Consider the following 20,807-nt stretch of genomic DNA (forward strand, 5'->3'; position numbering starts at 1 on the left):
TAATACCAGAATGCCTATCATTTTTATTTTTGGTACCAGCACTCTTTTTTTGCTTGCTACATCTCAGAAATACAGAGAAACTAGTTAATGTTCAGAGAGAGTTGATGCACTGTGACCAGCAGTTTGTTGAAATGGTCCTATGAAATGCCAAACGGCTTTTACTACAGTGATATTCTTCCTACAGAGGGTCCTCTTTTGTTTGTTTTTCCCTCGTACTGAGGTGTACGTGTTTCCCCCCCGCTGGGCGGGTTTGTCACCGTTGAGGTAAGGGAAAGCTCCGCGCGGGGGGGCGCCCGCGGCCATGGCCTGCCCCGGCACTACATCTCCCAGCAGCCCCCTCTCTGGACGTGGCTTCCCGTGAGGCTTTGGGGCTGCGCGCTGCACTGAGACTACAATTCCCAGCACGCACCTCTCCTTCAGGAATACATCTCCCAGGCGGCTGCGCGCTGCCTTTCTGCGCATGCGCCGCCGCGGCCCGGGCTGTTGCTGCCTGGCTGGTGGCTGCGGCGCATCCTCGCCATGGAGTCCTACGATGTGATAGCGAACCAGCCCGTCGTGATAGACAACGTGAGTGCGGGGCCCTGCGCGCCCCGGGGGCAAGGCGGGCGGGCGGGAAGGACCCGCGGGCGGCAATCCCTTTGTCACCGGGGCCCCGCCCCGCCGGCCCCGCTCCCCCGCGGCCCCCTCCCCGGCTCGGCCTCCGCCTCGGGCCCTCGCCCGGCGCCGGGCCCAGCGGGTGCGCTGCCCCGGTGGGCGGGGCCGCCGGCCATCTCCGCTCCGCGATTGGCGGAGGGGGCTGCCCGTCACCCGCCAGAGGGCCGCTCACCCTCGCCGGCAGGGAGCGGTCCCCGCCGCCGCCGAGGTGCCCGCTCCTCGGGATGGCGGGGCGACCCGATTGGCTGGCGCGGCTGTCAGTCACGGGGGGCAGCCCGCTGGTACCCGCTTCAGCGGGGCGCACTGCGCCCCGCCCTGGGAAGGAGCACCTGTGCCCATTGGCTGGCCGCGCTGTCCGTCAGGAGTGGCTGGGGGCCCCGCCCCGTCCCTCTTTGTGCCCGGGGGACAATGGGGCGCGCGGGGCGCGGCCGGTCGCTGCGCGGGGCGGCGGGCGCGCGCGGCCCGCCGCTCCCTGCCGCGGCTGCGTCGGCCGGCGCTCGGCAGCGGGGCGCGGAGCCGCCCGCGGCCCGTGCGGGTGGCGCCTCGCACGCGGTGGCCGCGAGCGGCGGCACGCCCTGCGACGTGCCGGGGGCAGTCCGGGTAGTGCCCGTCCGGGCCGCTTCCCGCGAGAAGGGACCGTCGAGGACGGGGCGGGCGGAGGGACGGCATGGGGTGGTTCGGAGGGAGCCCCGTTCGGCACAGTGACTCACGTCCTGCTCCTCCCTTCTGACCTCTGCTGCCAGCGATTCGATTTTGCTGTTTCAGAGGGTCGGTGCTTGTGCTCACTTCTTTCTCCATCGTTTTATTTACTCCTGAATCCTTTTGCCACGTGACACGTGGACTTGCTAGCCTGGCACTTCTCAAGCTATTCCTTTTCTTCGCGAGCAGGTGAATGTAGGTCTTTTAGGATGAAGCCAATAAATCTTTTGACCTGTCTTTATTGTTGATCCCAATTTCCTCTCTGCAGCTTGAGTTCTCTGATACAGTTTTGTTTCTGTATCTTCCTCTGGAATCGCAGCAGAGAGATTTAGGTTAGACATCAAAGAAAAATGTCTAATGGAAAAGATTAAGCAGTAGAATAGACTACGATGAGAAAAACATGGCATCTTCTTTATTGGAGACTAAAGAATAAGTTTGGTTGATGCTCTTAGAAATAGCCGGACTAATACCGACCCTGCTGTGGTGCTGAGTGACTAGCTAAGTGCTTTAAGTTCTCTACAGGCATGATGGTATCGTGAGGAGGAGTTTGTTGCCAGAAGTCATGTAGTAACAGCACACATCTAATTTCGGTCTGTCCTTGCCATTACTTAGTGCAATGATTGCTGCCCCGCTTCAGCCCTGAGGAAGGGCTCATGTGCCTTCCAGTCTGCTTTTTTTTCTCATTTTATCCGCTGGTCTTATAAAAGCTAGTAATTTTTCTTGCCTCCCTGACAAATGAATTCCTCTCTTCCCTTCCCTGTATGAGAGGTAGAATGAAGCAGTTGCTGTGAGGTCTGCCTTTAATGCTGGCAGGCTGTTGGCTGCGGAGCATCGTGGTGACGTTGCATTTTTGGTACTCTCGTGAGTTAAGGCAAGACGGGAAGTGGAAGCTGCACAGAGAAGGACCTGCTGTTCCTGCTGCCGCATGAGTGCTTTTCCTCAGAGAGCTGCAGACAGCTTTTCAAGGCTGAATGTCATCCTGTATTGTGTGTGTATGTGTATGGAATGGTGGGAAGGGGAAAATGAGGACTGAGCTTGTAAACAAGCCAAACTTTCCCGATCCCAGCCCTGCTCTGGTATCTCGGTTCGTTCCAAGGGGATGTTAAGAAACGTGGCTAAAAACGGAATCAGATTTTCTCATGCCAATCAGCATGCTCAGCTTCATATTTCCAACAGGAAGAGTTTTGAAACATACAGTAAGAATTTGGAACTTCCCTGCAATACTACCTTAATATTCCTTCCTTTTCAGTAAGTCTTCTCTCTCGCTCTCTTTTATTTATTTATTTTATTTATTTTTTTTTTTAAGAAAAGGACTTGTGTTCTCATCTTTCTTCCAAGAAGCTCTCACTAAAACAAATGACCTGAAAGCCCACAGGAATGTAAAGCACATGTTAAGAGATAGCCTGGTTCAACTCTGGCCTAAACAAGTGCAAATATGATTCTACGACCTCCATGGAATTGTGTCCATTTAGATGAAGAATGAAATTTTGGCTTTGTCATCTAAGTGGTATCATTTTAAACAGATGAGCTGTCACTATGGGCTGTTGTCTTTCATTTGTTTTTGCTGAACATCCAGTAAAATAGCCTTTTAAGAATATGAAATGTACTTGTCCCATCAAAAGTGCTACATGGCAGATTGACTCTTTATGATTTCCTTTAAATTTGTGTCTTAAACACAACAAGATATGTAAATCAATAACTGAGTCAACTACAGATTTAGTGGAAGGGCATGTTCAGGTACTTTAAGATGCTCCTGAGAATTTTCCGTGTGATTATCATCCTTCACCTTAAAGTTTGATACGTAATTTGTTTCTTCTCTTTTATTCTTTTGCTTAGATGCAAAAACAATAAAAAAAATCCCTCTGAATGAAAGCCCAACCAGGATGTGTTCTGGTGGAAGGATGTTAATTTTGGAATTCTTTAAGTTTTAATAAGTCAGAACTTCCAGCAAAAGGGAGGATGCATGGTATTTGGTTACTTGAAACAAAGGAAGAAAAAATGGATCCTTGTTTTAAACTTTCTCAATCAGACGGGGTTATTTCAGCACTTAAACCTTTTCCTCTCATTGTATAAGAATCTCACACTGGGCAATAATAAATAGCTTTACTCAGTACGTATACATCTTCAAAGAAGTAAAATGTTTTCAAGGAAAATTGAATAGGTCAGAAAGCACTGTCAGGTCTTTGTAGTGCAGAGACAGCAAACATCTGTGCTTGGGTTATTCCCAGACACTTGGAAATGCAGCTGTGTTTGAGTTCTGTCCTATCGGCATATTCAAAGTCCTTCGTCTTTAACTCCAGCGAAGAGTTCAGAACTACGGACACGTTCAGTTAACTGTGAACTTCAATATGTGAATCTAAGAATGCGTAACTTGCTGGGAATCTCACCAGGACGCTGGGGGTAACTTTTGCCCTGGCATAAGGAAGTTTTGGTTGCCCCGTTAAAAGAGGAGCATCATTGTTCTCCTGAAACCACTTCTCAGCAGCAGACTGCGCTGGCAGGAAGATCAGTCATTATCTGGAATGAGATATTCAATAAGCACAATATTTTGATGTGGTTACGTTGCTGTGTTTGATTCAGCTTTTTGCTACGAGGCTTAACAAAGGATGACTTCCCCCCCCCCCAGGTATAAGGGTTGTTTACAGACTGTGGTAAGGAAACTCAGAATAGTATTTTTGTATTCTTGAATCATTACTTTGCTTTGAAGTGAGTAGCCAGAAGACAATTTATCTGAAAGGATGTCTTTTAGCACTTCACAGGCCGCTTTGTCGCATCTGTGCCTGTTAGTGCAGACCTTGGTTGAGGAAGCAGGAGCCGAGTCCTTGTGCAGAGGGAGTAGTCCTGCCCCAGTGCCGGCTTGGATGTGCCCTTGGAGCCAGCGTGGCTGCATCTGGTTATCAGAAGACAAGAATTCAACCTATTTACTTTTTATACCTTTTACAGCTAGCTGCATCTGGTTTACACAGTGTTCGTGACACCTGTGTCTCACAGACAAGTCCTGGCAAATCTCACTGGCAGTTTCAAGGCAGGGCTGTCCCAGCCGTCTGCCCAGCTCTCGTGGCAGAGCACGCTCGGCCTGCGCGAAGCCCAGCACCTCCGCTGAAGCTGCTGATAGAAGTGCCTGGGGAATAAGGTGCAGCCTGGAGAGACTGGGGCTGGCTGCATCCCTTCTGCTGAACCTGCTCTAACTGGTAACCGCTGGCACTGGAGTGTGGCAGGTGGCACCATCAGGAACTGTGGCAGCAAAAGCTGCCAGAGCTTGTCTGGCAGAGCCCTGAGCGGATCATTTGACCGGGAAGTGGAAGCAGCGATGCTGACCCGTGCAAAGGTGGTGAGAAGGGGAGAGCAGTGGAGGAACTGCGTTACTGGTCTTTTTGTAACTGTGGGGCAGCCAAAATGTCTCTGGTTTTGTAAGCAGAGCAATCCTTCTGCTGAATCCTTGAGAGTGAACAGGCAGTTCGTTAGTCACTGGCTTCAGTGCAAACTCGCACGCTTCACTCCCAGTACAGGATAAAAATGAACTGTTGCCCTTTCTGCAGAAGAGCTCGCTCCCGTGGTAGTTTGGGATTATCAGTGAAATGACTTATCTGAGGAGATCCCGTGCAAGTCCACTCCGTAGGGAAACTTTCCTGTGCGCTGCTCACTGTTTCAAGATGTCCTTTGTCTGTACAGAGAGAGGAAACGAGGAGAGGAAGGAGTTCGCGTGGATACACATTGATTATTGGGTTCCGCCGTTGCCTCCAGATGATACCGACAGGCACAGAAGTGGTGGGGCCAGATACTCAGCACTTACGCCCCGCCAGGGCCTCTCTGTGGCTGTTTTTACTCACTCTGTGCTTGCGTTGCTTTGAAAGTTACAGAAGGCTTCTGGGAGTCACTCCTCTCTGACTGCCATACCACACAATTTGCTTCCTAATCTCTTCTTCCTTGTCCCTTTTAAAAAACAAGCCATATCCTGTCAGCTGCTTTTCCTGCCTCCAGCCCCTCCTCTCACAGTCTGACTGGGACCGTTGTTCCTTCCAGACCTCGGTTCTAGCTTCTAGAGTATTTTTTTTTGATCAGATTTCGGTGACCTCCCTCCTTAGCTTTATCTAGCTTGTGCACCACCTGAACTTCTGTTCCCTAGTCTCAACTCCACTCACTTTTCTGTCTTTATCTCCTCCATCTCCCTCCATCTCCATCTTCTCCAAATCTGCTTCTGAGAAGCCTACAACCTTCATCCTTCCCTTCTTAAAAGCAGCCCCTGGAGCCATCCAGATGGGCAAGGTTTGGCTGCTGTTGCTAGACTTTATGAAATAATCTCCTCTATGCAGAGAACATTTGAGATAAATCAAGACTGCAGAGCTAGTGGGCCTCCTGGACCCCTGGCACTCAATATAAGCAACAGCACTTAAAATGCTTGTCCGTTGGCGCTAGCATTCCTGTGTGCACACAGCAGTACTGGGCACCTTAGGATGATCATGCTGGTGGTGATGTGCTGCTGTAAGGGAAGGTGCCAGTTACTCCCCATTAGTGGCCAAGCTGTCATACTGGCACCTTCCCATCCCCAACCCTGCCTGGAGATCCATGGGAAGCTTTATTTCTGGTAAAAAGAGGATCTGGTCATTCTGATGTATTTTGCTACTCTCTTAAAACTTGCGAAGATGACTGAATGGATGATAAGCTCAAACGTTATCTGTTCTTCCCACAGGGCTCCGGTGTGATTAAAGCAGGTTTTGCAGGTGATCAAATACCAAAATACTGCTTTCCAAACTAGTAAGTACTCCACTGGCCTTGGTGAGTTCTTAGTAATACTGTGTACCAATTCTTTCTTGCTTAGAGGGAAAGAATAGTCCTGTAGTTGTAACTGGAGAAATGAGTTAAACGAGTTATTCCTGCTGCACAGAGGTGTCGGAATATCACTGTTGTTAAGCTCATTGAGGTTTTCTGAAAAAGAAATTAATTAAAGGTTATGTATCACTTCTTCAGGTTTAGTAGCTGACTAGAGCTTTAGGATCCTTTAGCCTTGAGACATTAGATGGTCAAGAAAAAAGAGCAAAACAAAGTTGGGATGGGAGGTGTGAAGCCCTTTATAGTTCATCAGTGTGTGGCCTGGTGTCTTGATCCATGCCAAGGTCTCTTGAAAGTTTTGTGGGAGTTTTACTGGAAGAAGGATTGCTGGATCAGGAACTCTGAGTAGTCACTGGCTTTTATTGCGGTAGGGTGTTTTTTTGAATGTATTTATATTCTGAGCAATGCAGACTCATCTGCATGGTGAGGTGGAGTTTGGGGCTATAAATGTTTAATCTGAGAAGCCTATCTGAGGTCAAACACCATGTGGATCAACCAGCTCAGGCCCTTGCTCAGTTTAGCCTCAGGCACTGCTGGAACAAATAAACCCTGAATCATCAGGGCAGGTGTGGCTGGACTGAGCAGGCCTGTGTCCTGCTGATTCAGGGATTAATTGAGGCAGAGCAAACCTGGATCTGTCTGCATCTAGTAGTGACCCCAGAGCCTCCCATCACTGCTGAAAGTACTGGTCAATGCACAGAAGAACATCTGAGATGTTCTTATACATCTAGATACATCTTAGATGCATCATTTAGATATGTCTGGCCTCTCACTCCAGAAGCATTAATTCTCTTTCCTCTGTTCTAGTGTGGGCAGACCAAAGCATGTTCGTGTTATGGCTGGTGCTTTAGAAGGAGACATTTTCATTGGTCCAAAAGCAGAGGTAAGAAAATCTGCATATTGCACTTACTCATATTATCTCACTATGCTGCACTAAGTAAAGGGTTGTAGCAGTTGCACTTAAAAGGGGTGTGGTTCTCTGGCATCGTTGTAAATACATAGAGCAGAACAGAGCTCACTTTTATGTGTTCAAGCTGAAGCAAGAAGCTTCATGAAATTCCTGTCCCAAGCTGTTGATCAGAGACCTTTCTCTCTCAGTCTCATTTCATTTTCTAGAGTCCGTCTGTATCTCTCCTTTTCTAGGCTGCTTCACAGTCTCTGTGGTTACATCCCCATATTCTCAACTGGGGACTTCAGAACTGGATCCTAATTGCCTTTTATCTCCCTGGTCTGGGCTTTTCACAGTCCTGTTCCTCTCAGCACACAGTCATATAGTCTCACATCTCCTATGAGCCCTCTGAACTACATTTCCCAACACCCCTCGGTTACAACTGAGCTGGTAGAACAAAGATGCCATTTGACTGGTGTCTCTGTAATGACTTAAACTGCTGGGACTGAATGTGCTCTGCAAACAGCAGACCTTCCTACTCAGTATAAAAAGGCCTTGTTAAGCCTCTGCAAATACTTCTCTGGGAAAGGAATTTTTGATTAAAGTTCAGGCTTTGCTGTGTACTCTACAGGCAATTAAATCATAGTCGTGGCGCTTGGAGATGAGATTATTTGAGTGTCTTTGACAAGTATACTGTGTTGATATTTCTGTTTGGTCAGGAGCACAGAGGTCTCCTCTCGATCCGATACCCAATGGAACATGGCATAGTGAAGGACTGGAATGACATGGAGCGCATTTGGCAGTATGTCTATTCGAAAGATCAGCTTCAGACATTCTCAGAGGAGGTGAGAGATCATAACCCCAGCAGCCTTTGAAGTCCAGGAAAGACTTGTGACTTATCCGGTGCAATTCTGCAGAATCTCTAAATGTATCTGTTGTTAAATTAGGCTTTTTCACCTCCTGGAAGATATTGTATAAGAAGTGTCCAAGCAGAGTTCCTCCCCAGATCTAATATTTTTAGTTAGACTAGAATCTAACTTTTAAGATTTATTATTCATACTCTTTTTAATGATTCTACTCTAAGGCAAGTACTCTTAATCTTTCCTGTTCTGCCTGTATGTCAGGTGTATCTGCTTAACAGTGATGTCCTTTAAAGTGAGGAAAGAGAAAACCATAGTCATGTGGTCTGGAGAGAAATGACCAAAAATCAAATAATCAAGAGATGATTAAGTAAGTGAGAATGGTCGGTCCTGTGGTAGAATAGGAATATTTCTGCCTGCTCTTGCTAAGAGCATATGCCATCACTCATTTTTAGAGTCCTTGTTTTTTGGGCAGTCTAGTTGGACTCTTGGTACTGAGAGACATCTTGTCCTGGAACAGGACTGCTCTCAGACTGGATTTCTTAGGTCTCCTTTGTAACTGGACCAGAGCCCTGCTGGTCCTGCAACTTGCTAGAAATTCAGTCTAATGCAGCTCACTGGCTGAAATTACTCCCTCTATCTGTTGTCATGAGGTGGTGGCTCCTGAAGTGAATGAATAAGCAGAAATTTTTCAGGAACACACACCTAGGTGCCTCTTGTGGTTTTGCAGCACAACTTCTTCTTTTTTACCAGCATCCTGTGCTGCTGACAGAAGCACCCCTAAACCCACGCAAGAACAGAGAACGTGCTGCTGAGGTGTTTTTTGAGACCTTCAATGTGCCAGCACTCTTCATCTCCATGCAAGCTGTGCTCAGCCTGTAAGTGCCTTTCTTCTTTGGTTTGCCTGTGTGAAATGCTGCTTTGAAATCCATTTTTTCATGAACCAAAAATCCCAGGAAAATTCGCATCATTTAACTCATCCCCTTTTCAAGCAAGAACTGAACTTCCATTTTAATTTCTGAAACAAGGAGTTTACAGGAATTTGCCAAATTATGATAACTAGTTTTTTTTTTTAGCCCCTTTTTATGTGAATTCTCTGCTTCCTGAGCTGTGCCTGGTGTGCCACATGCTTGCGGCTCACTTTGGATTGCTTGTTCTGACTTGATTGTTTTCTTCTTTGCCAGCTATGCTACTGGGAGGACTACAGGAGTGGTGCTGGACTCCGGGGATGGCGTCACCCATGCGGTCCCTATCTATGAAGGCTTTGCCATGCCCCACTCCATCATGCGGATTGATATTGCTGGCCGCGATGTCTCCCGCTTCCTGCGCCTCTATCTCCGGAAGGAAGGCTATGACTTCCACACATCCTCAGAGTTTGAGATTGTCAAGACCATCAAGGAGGTGACATACCTGCCTATTTCTGTTCTTTACTGAGGGGGGATTTCTACCCTAGGGAAGCCGTGACTGAGACGCACTGGGAAGTGCCAGCCTACCTAGTGCTACAGCTCACTCCTCTGTCTTTCCTGACCTGAGGGAGACTTACAGTCAAGGTCACATCTAATCCGTGTTGAAGGACTGTTTGCACTGGGGTGAAGACAGGCTGGTGGTTTAACGTCCGGGGTTTTTTGTGTTTCTCTGCTGCGGTAGGGATCGTAAGATCGTGAGATATTGCAAGTTGCTGTCATCTTTCTTCCCCCCCCCCCCCCCCCCCCCCCCACAAAAAAATGATTCACAGCCCCCCACCACGAAAAGCTTTCACTTTACAAAAAGCTTCCTTTCTTAACAGACTCTGTGGTGTTCAGTAACTGTAGAACTATGCAGCAATCTGGAAGGACGTGATTAGGATACCTAGCAAAGCCATTACGTTGGCTTCTGTTGGGTGCCGTGAGAGGTGGTGACCACTCAGAGGGGCTTTGCTGCATCGTAGTTCTTAGACAGGCAGGTTGCCGTCTGGTTTCGGCAAGGCTTTGTGTGACAGAGTGCTGTTTATGCCCCTGTGTTTCCAGTACATGGGATGAGTCCTCCGATCAGTCCTGGCTGTAACTGCTGCGTGCTGATACCTGACAGTCACTGCCATGCTGTCAGCCCTATCACATGATGTAATTGCTACAGATAACTCTGGGCTGAGTCAACAGCCTGTGCCAGGCTTGGGAGCATTAGCAGGCTGTTCTTCACCCTGTGGCCTGCCAGCAAAGGACCGTAATGGAAATACTGGGCGTGTTCTGTAAGACTGTAGTTCAGTGCGGCTGTGCTGAGGGAGCACTGCCTGTGCTTTGCATTGTGGTACAGCTGCCTGGCTTCTGCCTGGTGCAGGAAAGCTCATAGGGCTGTAGGTTTTAACCTGGCAGTTGCTGTCTGATATACGAGTGCTGATGGCTGAATGAGAGAAAAATCTGATGTGTGCAGCTATTGCAGCATCTGTGGACTAGAAGATCTAGTGCTTAGAGGCTTGCTAGAGAACTCTCTGCTTCAGAAGAGGCCTGTTTTGTACAAAGCAGCAACTGCAATGTAAAAGGCCTTGCACGACAAAGCAAGAGGCTTGTTCTCTTTGGTAATACGTTTACAAATGGCCAGGGCTCCCTTTACATCTTAGAGGATGAAATGATTAAAAGAGCTTGTGCTAACGGTTGAGCACAACACCTTGCGCAAGTGTGATCTTTTCTGTGAACTTAGGGAAACGAAGAGCAGGGTAAAGGAAGCCAAGTCCTGCTTTGCCTACTGCCTATGCTCACCCGTGAGAGTGCTGAAGAAGCAAGTAGACAACTTGATGTTCACCCTCCAACCTGCACCTTTTGCTTTGCTTTAACATTAACTTTAGCTGGGGAGAATGTTGTAGATGTCTAGGATAGCAGGAGCCTGGAGCTTGCAATGAGATTTTTGTTGATGCTGGTGCCTGCTTGTGACTTCACTGCAAATCTGAGGGAACGAATGTCGCTTTTTGTTTCGGCAGTTTTCCTGCTTCTGGAAAACTTGTAAATGTGGTCTGAATGTACTCGAGCAAGCACGGATCCGAGACCCTGGATACTGGAATTTGAGTCCCAAAAGCCGGTTGTGATCTGTAGGAGTCTGTCTGACTCCAGATCTTTTTAAAAGGGGAAAAAATCAGGAAAGAAATCTGGTGATGTTGAAAAGAATGAAGTAGAAATTACTGTACAAAAGGGAACACTTAAAGCCTATTTCAGTGCAAGCTTTTTTTTCTTTTTGTGATAGCAATTTGGAATAGCAAAACTTACTGCTGAAGAAACAATACTGGGTGCTGAAGGAATTTGAAAAGTTGAAACATTCTGTTTCTTGTTAACTTAGAATATAGCTGGATAATAGGACTTGATAAGCTTAGATCACATTAGGAGACTTTTCCTGATGGCTATTAATTCTTCTGTTGAATTGCAAGACTAGGTCTTGTTCATGCTGTTAATCCATTGCGAAGTTACCTAAAACCACGTCTGTACGTGGTTAATAACCATGTCTATATGTGATAAATACCATTAAAGGTGTTTAAAGTGATTGTTTTACTCTGTGCTAGAGCAGATTAGAAGTGTTCTCAGGGTAGTTACCCTATCTGTGCTTGAGGGAAGTCACCTCTTAATTAGTAAGAGAAAGCTGGAGACAGGAGCAGCTGTGAGAAGGGGTGTCTGTATTCCTCATGTGGGGCTGTAGTGTGTCAGGCAGATAAAGGTGTTTTTCCTGATAGGAAAAGTTTTTTTCCCCAGCACAAAAAGCTACTGAAATTAGTCTCCCCAGAAGGACACTTGGATTTAGCTTTTAAAGAATTTAACTTTTTGTAGTGAGAAAAGAATTATCAGAAGCATTTGGGTTTGCCTTTCTTATTTCCCTTTTCTTACCTCTTTCCTCTCTAGCGTGCCTGTTACCTGTCAATAAACCCTCAGAAGGATGAGACTCTGGAGACCGAGAAAGCTCAGTACTACCTGCCAGATGGCAGCACCATTGAGGTTTGTAAGGACACGTGTCAGAAGATTCCTAATGTGAGGCACAAGTTTTCCAAAACAGCCCTCTGCCTAGCGGTGGGAAATTTAATACAGTACTGGGGGAGACGGTTATCTTAAAAGGTCAGAACTCATCCCAAACTGCTGACAGGGGCACTGGAATTCTTAGGGGGATGCAAAGACTAGAAACCTCACTACTTCTACTGGGTCCTGCCTAAAGAGAGAGAAGACCATGGAGGCTCAGAGCTGTTTGACTGCAAGCTCTGATCTAGCAAATCCTCATGCAGATCAGGTACAGAGTGTGAGTAGGTATCAGCTCACTGCAAATTTGACGGCAGTTTTGTGTATGGCTTTTATTTTGCATAGAGGTCCAGAAAGCATCACTTTGAAGAGTGGCATAGGAATATTCCTTCTATAGAAGGACTAAAGGTAAAGGATATACAGGTCTTACCTCCAGCACTAGGTGTGGGTCTGCTCCTGCCTCTGACACTGACCTGCTATATGGAGCTGAGCAAGTTTTTTTTCCTCTTTCAATTGCGAAATGGGAACAGTGCCTTAGTTGTTTGGGCAATAGGCCAAACTAATGGTCACCTGAGAGTTAATGATATAGTATGAATGTCTGAGAAACTTTGTTGCCTTGAATTTCACCTAAGAAAGAAAGGCCCAAATTGAGGCTATGGACAGTGAACTGAATCATGCTTCTCTCTTTCCCTCTGTGGCAATTTCTTTCCTTGTAGATCGGCCCTGCCCGTTTCCGAGCCCCGGAGCTCCTGTTCCGGCCAGACCTGATAGGGGAAGAATGTGAAGGACTCCATGAGGTGCTGGTTTTTGCCATTCAGAAATCAGACATGGACCTGAGGCGAACGCTGTTCTCCAACATCGTGCTGTCTGGAGGCTCTACACTTTTCAAAGGTTTCTGCCTCTCCTCTTTTAGTCTAGTGTGACATACTATGCTGCTTTTTCATGCAAAACTGGGAAGATGTCCTGAATAACCCAGCTTGTCCTGTGTGGTGAGGGCTGTGAGGACTGTGTTCTCAGGGGTGTCAGTATGAGCTTTGCTTCTCACTCCTTAATTTTCTTTTTCCTAGTCATACTCTTCTGGGAATCCAGGACATTTCTACCCTTGTACATCACTCCTTGGGCTTGTTTTTTTTTTTTTTTTTTTTTTTTTTTTTTTTTGTTTTTTTTTAAATCTTTTCCTTCCTATCGCTCTGCCTGTGTCAGGGTTGAATAGGGATGTTCATTTCTGCTAGTCCTGTTCAGCACTAGTTACCTAAAAGGCTTCCGCAGCTCCTCAAGTTCCCTTACATCTCTAGTGCCTGAGAGAGTCCAGCAGTCCTGCTGCTGTGATGTGTGAGCTACACATGTGCAGAAAGCCAGCTTCCAACACGTCCCCCTCATGAGGGGAGAGCTGAGGAGCGTGAGGAAAAAGGACGAATTCATAAGGCGAGACTTATGCTAACAAATTGGACTCCAAATGTCTAATTGTCACCATCCCCTGTGCTGGTAGGCTGGATGTGGGAGGAATGTGGAGGGAAGGAAGAGGGAACTGGCATACCTGTGATAAAAATTGGTTAGCTCATGCTCAAAATGCTGAGGAGAGAAAGTGCCTGTTGTGCTAGAGTTTTGAGGACTGAGTGAGACAAAATCATGCTGTCCATCCAGTCTGGCTGTGTATGTGAGACCTGAAGAGGGATAGTCGAATAGGACTGCATGGGACATTGTCACATTGTTGGTAGATGTAACTTGACACTTTGCTGAGGGGCTCAGACTGCATGTTCCCTGTCTTACCTAGGTTTTGGTGACAGGCTCTTGAGCGAAGTGAAGAAACTAGCCCCCAAGGACGTCAAAATAAGGGTAGGAACAATCTCTTGGTGGTTTATCACAGATAATGCATGTAGTTTTGTGGCCCTAAAGAACCATGCTGAGAGCACAGATGTCCTGTGCTTCAAACCAATCCTGGCTTTCCTGGGACAGCCGAATAGTATCTGCTGTCATAGTCATGCTGTCAGAGGAACCAGGATCTTGGCCCACAGAGGTTGTTCTGGGGGTGACCTGCTGGGTATCTGTCTGGTGGAACAGCTCACACTGGTTTTGTCAGCTGTCAGCCAGAGTGAAATGGGGCAGCCTCCCAGGAGGAGCTGGCTAGATCTTAGGAAAATACTAACTGAACCTCTCCTCTCTCCAGATATCGGCTCCTCAGGAGAGATTGTATTCCACGTGGATTGGGTACGTACCACACAGTGATGTGTCTTGCTGTGGGATGACAGCTGGGGAGTTGGAGCCTGTTGGCTCACACAGTGTTGTCCCTTCTGGTGCTGCGTGTCAGGAGGGTTCGTCACTCAACTGGGGGCAGCAGTACTCAGTCCAGCCTGGTTAATGAGCCTGTCCCCATCTAGGGGAGGTGCTCAACCTATTAATTTTCTTTGTTGTGTTGCTAGTCTTAGTATCCAGTCTGAGGTAGAACAAGCTCATAGATAGTAAATTTGTTAGGGCAGAGGCTCTAGGCGTGTTTCCCTTTCTGTGTACATCTTTGCTGCTGACTAGGAGAAATAAGCTCAGCTCCAGAAGGCCAGGAGCTGTCCAGAGAGCATTTCTGCTGTAGGGAACCAGGGGCCCAGGCACCTCCCTGAAGCCTGGAAGCGTTACGCTATAGAAACAACTTACTGCTGCAGAGATGCAGTGAGAGCAGGCCCGACGTTTTCCTTTAACCTCTAACATACTGCCTGTCTCTCCCCAGTGGCTCTATCCTGGCCTCATTGGACACCTTTAAGAAAATGTGGGTTTCAAAAAAGGAATATGAAGAAGACGGAGCTCGTGCCATCCACCGAAAAACCTTCTAGCCCTGGGACCCGTCCTCGGTCTCTTCTGGAGACTCACTTCAGTTCTAAACTCGCTTTTCTGAGTCCGAGTGTCTGAGAGCTGCCTGTGTGTGTGTGTGTGCGCGCCAGCATGCCCTGATGTCACTGAGCAAAGACAACAGCAGCAGGAGGGTTATATTAGTACTACTAACTTTTTTTTATTATTATTTTGGGTTTTTTTTTAATGGGAAGGAGAAAATACCAGTCTGAGTTTCTCCAAGAATGGCCCATTCCTTTTCCATTTCACTCCCTGAATTTCTGTTTGATGAGCATATTTGTCACTGTTTAAGGAAGGAAAAAACAACAAAAGGGAACAGCTTAGAAACCGCCTAGCAAGCAAGAAGGGAGCCAACCACTGCAAGCTGCTCGCACAGGCATTAGCCTGAATCCAGTGGGTGGATTGTCTGGAAATACGCTGCTGAGGCCCTGTAGCTACTTACTACTTCATCATTGTCTTCACCATCATTGGATTTTTTTAAGTTGTTTTTAATATATTTTTTTTTATTAAGAGAAAGCACATTCTGAGTAGTTAAGCCCCTTTGCCCACTGTTCTTGGTGTGTGAGTGCGTGCGTGTGCGTCACTTCTTAGCCTGATGTGTGGGGTCTGGACCACGGCTGGAGAAGTTGGTGATAGGACTTAGTTTGTATTGCATGGAGTAGAACAAAGCAATCTCTCATCAGCTGTCATTGTACTAGACGGTTATTTTCTTGTACCTTGTTTTAAATACCTTTTCTCCTCTGGAAGCAAGTGCCCCAGAGTGGGGACAAAGGCACTCGTGTGCTTCTCCTCGCTCTGCCAAGGTTTACAGCACTGAGTCCTCACGCTCTTTCTCTGTCAGAGTTGAGGCTGTGTTTCCCTCCTTCCTGCCGTGTCAGGGCAAAAGGACCATCCATTTTCGGCTAGGCATGACTCTTGTATTTTATCCATTCTGGGGCAAAATAATAATCGGAAAGATGCATTGCAATGTTAGAATTGTTTTATTTATTTAAATGTCTGAGAATATTTCAAATACTGACCATAGCACCCGGGAATCATGCTTTGAGTCTTCTCTGCACACCTATTACCAAGCTGTCCATTGTTCAATGCTAACACTAATATTTATAGCGCACATGCTTTGCATAATAACCAACACTTCTTAGTGACTGTTCTTTAGGAAGTCTCGCTGTTCTCTATGAATGCACTAAATGAGAGGACAATAAATTGTATTAGTGTGTTAGTACTATCAGCAGCTTTGTGAGCAGCAAGCTGTAGTGGTGGCTGTGTTCTGCTGTACTGTTTTGCTGCTCATGCCTTTCCACTTGCCTGTTAGCTGCTTCTCTTCTACTGCTACTACAGAGATTGTAAGTCCTACAGACCTGCTTGTGTTGGGGTGTGTCACTGTTTTCATTCTGTTTTTCTTACTTTTATGCATTACTTGGTGCTCTTTTTTTTCAGTGTTGGTTTACTTTCTTTTTTTTTTTCTTATGACTGCTGCTGAGAACCAAATACCCTACCTTTTAGCCTCTTGACTATTACACATGGAGGCAGCAGCACATGGGGTCAGTCTAGTACGTTTTATATCTGCGTACAGCCAAACTGCTGTAATGGGAACACCAGCGGGGGAGAGTTATTTAAGCAGAAGAGGGGGACCCAGAGCATTTTCCACTCCTGTGAACACTGTAACCAGAGGGGCACAGGTGTGTTTGTGATTTGGATCTGTTCAAGATTATTTTGGTGTGTGTGGGGCTTTTTATGAGTTTTTTTTTTTTCAGCCACCTGCTTTTCGTTTAGATCCTTCATGGATGGTCTGAGACTCCCCCTCCAGAGTTAGAATACATTAGTGGTTTTCGTTCTTCACTATAAAAGCCATCTGCCTCCATCAAAGACACAAATGCAGGCCTTGGGCTTACTATAGAAGAGTGGGTGTAGGAGGAGGGAGAAAATATTAAAGTCTGCACTTACGAAAAATGGAGCCCGATAGTAAAATGAAGTATGCAGTGATCTTACACATAAGTGACGTGCCTGTGGTATAGCACTGCTTAGCATGTTTAAGAGGGGTTGTACACCTCTACTTCACTGTTATGCTACTGCAACATTCACTGCACATATTGGTGTGTCGCTGTTAACAGCTGGGCACTGTCACTGTCATAGCTACACCTGGAGGAAGCTACACGATGCCCTGAAAAGCCCTGGGGGCTGTTGATGCTGAGTGCAGGGGCTGCCCCAGGCCCGCGGCCGGTGTGGAGCCGTGTCTGATCGCTGCAACCGCACTAGAAATGCAAGTGGGAGATTTGCACTAGCACGTCCCCACCGGGGAAGTGTCTCGGCGGGAGCAGGTTGCAGGAAGGAGCTGCCTTCGGCTCACCCAAGCCCTCCGTAGCCTGCCCTCGCAGCAGGGCGTTTCCAGGGACGCTGAGGCCGTTCGGCCAGATTTTAAGGCAGCTGCTCTCCTCTGTGTCCCCGCTGTCCGACTGCGAGACTGGGCACGTTTGAAGGCAGCTGCAGCAGCAGCAGCGTTGTGTGCTGGTCCGTGCAGCTGGCACCCAACCGCGACACTGGCTCGGGAGAGTGCAGATCAGTGTGTGAGAAGCAGGCCTGCACAGGAGACAGCTGATGGTTCAGAGGGCTTGTCTGCACGTAGAGGTGTTTGGTGATGGCCCTGTGTGGAGGCGCTTGCTCTACAGCAAAGCGAAGAAATGAGTGCCTGCCTCCCAGAGGGAGGCAGAAAGGAAGAGGCAGTGAGTCGATCCCCTGTCAGTGCTGAAAGGGACTTCAGAACAGTTTTAAACACATGCTGCTTTTCATCTCACTAACCTTTGCATGCTGTTGTAGACCAGCTTTTAGCTTTCATCTCAAATAGAAGAGCAGCTGTGTTGCCATGGGGAAGAGTTAGTACTGCTGGTGGTTACCAGAAGATGAGCTTGCAGAGTCTCTTTTTCCTAGCTCAGACAGGCCTTGGCCGTTCAAAGCCCATGCAGACACAGTGGCTTCTCTTCCAAAATGAATCCTGCATGTTGGAAAAGGAGGAGGCGGAGAGCTGCTCAGGCCACTTGCCGCCAGTCTTCCTCAGTGGGGCAGCTCCACAGTCAGGTCAGGATGTTTTGCTGGGGAACAGGAGATGATTCTCCTTGGAGCAGCGCATGTCTAGCTCCAACTGCTGTTTGTGCTTCCTAAGGGAGTTCCCTGGTCTTGCTTCACAGGTAGGCAGTGTCCCCTGAAGCAAGGGGAAGGTGGTGGGATCATGTGTCCTTGCCAGTTCTAGAGCTGTGTTTCCACTAGGCAGAGAAGTCAGGTAGAAGGGCAGGACACTTGTGTTGGGTATGATGGTGGTCTGTCTCCCCATGCAGAGCATAAACTGACTTAAAGGTAAACATGGAGATTTCCTATTACCTGCCTGGATTTACGGCTTTCCAAATTAATTCTCCAGCCATAGCCTGGATATTCTTTCTCTGTTTGACCGTGAATGTTAATACATTGTCTCCCTTGTGAGTGTGGTTAGTTGGTGCAGCTGTTTGTGTAGCATCTGCCTGGTAAATTGGTCTTGCCATCCCAGCAAGGCAGAGCACTGGAAACCAGCCCCAGCTGATGGCACGCTTGGTTTCCAATCTGCTTTCTAAACCATCATGATCCTCCAAATGACTCTGCTGCCTTCCAGAGCCACAAGGAGAGGGTGGAGGTTAGAAACCCCCAACCCGTCAGGAAGCTGTAGCTACCACAGCCTTTAGTGTAAATGGTGAAGGTCTGTGCTGCAGTCCCTGATGTCAGCAGTGGACTCAGAGTGGCTTGGTGGAAGTTCTTCCTTGGTCCTCTCTTTTCTGTTCATTTCTATATCACATTGGGGTTGATCTCAAGAGCTGAGATGGGGGGGTAAGAGCTGCAGGGCTGCAGCAGCAGCTTTGGCAAATAGGCTTCTCCTTGGGCTTGCAGAGAGCATGGCAGACGCGCGTCTGGCAGAGCAGACCCCTTTAGTGCCACATTGTTGCGCGCTCTCTTGGGCCGATGGACGTAGCGATGGGAAGCTTTACCTGATGCCGTTAGCGTGCTGCGCCAGTTGGCATGAGCACAGGTAAGCAGCGTGCCGCCCCTGCGGGAAGCGTGCTCTCGGGCCTCGCTGCCGGGCTCGGAGAGGCTCCGGGTAGGCACGTTTGGTGGTTTGCTCCCAGATGAGGCCAGGTTGCTTATTCAGGTCAGATTGTGTTTTTAAGCGAGAGCCTGTCACGTGAAGAGCTGTCAGTACTCAGCCTTGTTTTGTCGGAAGATCAGTTGCGTCCTGGCTGGTTCGTTGCAGTGTGCGAAGGGGAGGAAGCAAGCTCGCCTCTGCTCCCTTACTGCGCGCCCCGGGCAGCACAGGCAGTGCCAGCCATCTTTGCCCCCCTCCCCAGCCCCTCCGTCGCCCTTGCAGAAGCAGCAGCGCTCCGTTTTGTAAACTACGGCGCCAGGACAGAAAGGTGCTGTCGCCAACCTTGCATTCGTTTGATCTGCCTGACTGTACCCTTGCGCACTGTCCAAACCATGTTGCCTGGTGGTGCCCAGCATACTGAAATAAAGTTGTTCATATACAAACTTAAGCGTCCTGGCTGATCTCCCCCTGCATTTGCACTGTGAAGGAGATAACGTGTTCTTGTCTTGCCTGCGCAGGGTTGTTGCTGGCTGGTCTGTGCTGGGAGATGGAGCATCTTTGGCCTGAGCTTGCTGTCCTGAGCCGACTGTTGAGCTGGGGTAGGAAGTTCCTGGGGTAGCTGTTGCCTTTGCTGCTGGTGCCCAAAGCTGCTCTCCTCAGCAATGCTGTGAAGGTGGTGCCAGCTCAGGCACTTGCTGAGAATTAACGTGGTGAGCCTGGCTCCTGGGGCAGGGCTGGAAGCAGAAGGTGGCTCGGTGCCCAGGCAGGCCTGTTCCGGTGCAGCCCAGGAGCGGGCCAAGTGTGAATGGGAGCAAGTCAGCCGGCCTTTCTGCTTCGGCTGCCTCCGCTGCCCCCGAGCGCTGACAGCCAAAGGCAGGGAGAGCAGCAGCCAGGCTGGGTGCAGCTCCAGCCTGGTCCTGAGAAGGGCTCAGAGATGGGCAGGGCAGGAACACTGCAGCACTGGGGGGGGGGGGATGGTGGGCAGCAACTACCCAACTACTAGGGCCTGGGAAAGCAGCATGAAGGTATTCCCCCCCCCCCCCCCATCCAATTCTAACTCCTTAGGCAGGGTCCTCCCAGGGATGCTCAGGCCTCTACCCACCTTCACTGCAGTCCATTGAGTGGTAGGAGAGCAGAGGGCCCCCAGACCCAGATCAGGTCACTCCACATGTGGAGACCACCTTCTGCCCTAAGCAGTCAGTGGAAAAGCAGCTGCCCCAGGACTAGTTGAGCCCATGCAGGGCCAGATGGGGGGGGGCTGCAAATTCAAATGGGACCACAGCAATACAGAAAAGATCATCTTTAATTTATGAAATGAAGAATCAGTCTCAAACGTTGTTAAAAGTCACACAAATACTTATCACTGAACCATAATGAGCTACAGCAGCTGTGCAGCAGGAACCGTGACAGCTTCGCTGCCTCTTGGTCCAAGACAGAAGGCAGCTGGGTCCTGAGGCAAGATGGCAGGTTTGTTGGCTGTGACCCCCCCAAGAGAACCTGGTGGAGAAGCTGGGGAGGTGACTGAGCAGAGAACTGCATGTCTGCGACCACACACTGGCCTTCAAGCACTGCCTAGACATCCTGCCCTCCTGCAGGAGGGCACAGGGCAGACACCTGCTGGCCCAGACCCAGCCTGCTTTGGCACGTCTCTTCTGACTTAGTTTTGCCCACTAACGTGTTGAGGATTGAGGTGATACTGGCCCTCACCTCAGAGGTCCCTTTGGTGACTACCAACCAGAGCCAGGGAGACCAAGCCTCCTGCTGTCTTCCCTCAGCCCCTTTGTCCAGCAGCCAGGTGAGAAGAGCAGCCTCTGGGGCACCCCTCCACACAGGGAGGAGCTGAGGTGTCTGTCCATCTGTCTCTCTCTGCATGGAGGTAAAGTCTCAAGCATTCAACTGTTCTGGGTTGTCTCAAACAAGCTCCTAAGAAGAATCAGAGGCACAAGAGCCATACTCCCCACCCCCCCACC

At 48.7% G+C, this 20,807-nt stretch overlaps 1 protein-coding gene across 1 annotated transcript; it reads left to right on the forward strand.

Annotated features, from left to right (window-relative positions):
• The first annotated feature begins 467 nt into the window (after positions 1 to 467).
• On the forward strand, positions 468 to 19,280 carry ACTR1A (actin related protein 1A). Its single transcript, XM_062579520.1, has 11 exons — positions 468 to 567; positions 6,044 to 6,108; positions 6,991 to 7,066; positions 7,792 to 7,917; positions 8,686 to 8,810; positions 9,117 to 9,333; positions 11,790 to 11,882; positions 12,614 to 12,788; positions 13,672 to 13,733; positions 14,065 to 14,105; positions 14,617 to 19,280. The coding sequence occupies exons 1-11, from the start codon at positions 520 to 522 to the stop codon at positions 14,717 to 14,719; spliced, it is 1,131 nt and encodes a 376-aa protein (XP_062435504.1). The 5' UTR covers positions 468 to 519; the 3' UTR covers positions 14,720 to 19,280.
• The last annotated feature ends 1,527 nt before the right edge of the window (positions 19,281 to 20,807 follow it).

Source organism: Rhea pennata, chromosome 7 (assembly GCF_028389875.1).
Source record: "Rhea pennata isolate bPtePen1 chromosome 7, bPtePen1.pri, whole genome shotgun sequence".
NCBI lineage: Eukaryota > Metazoa > Chordata > Aves > Rheiformes > Rheidae > Rhea > Rhea pennata.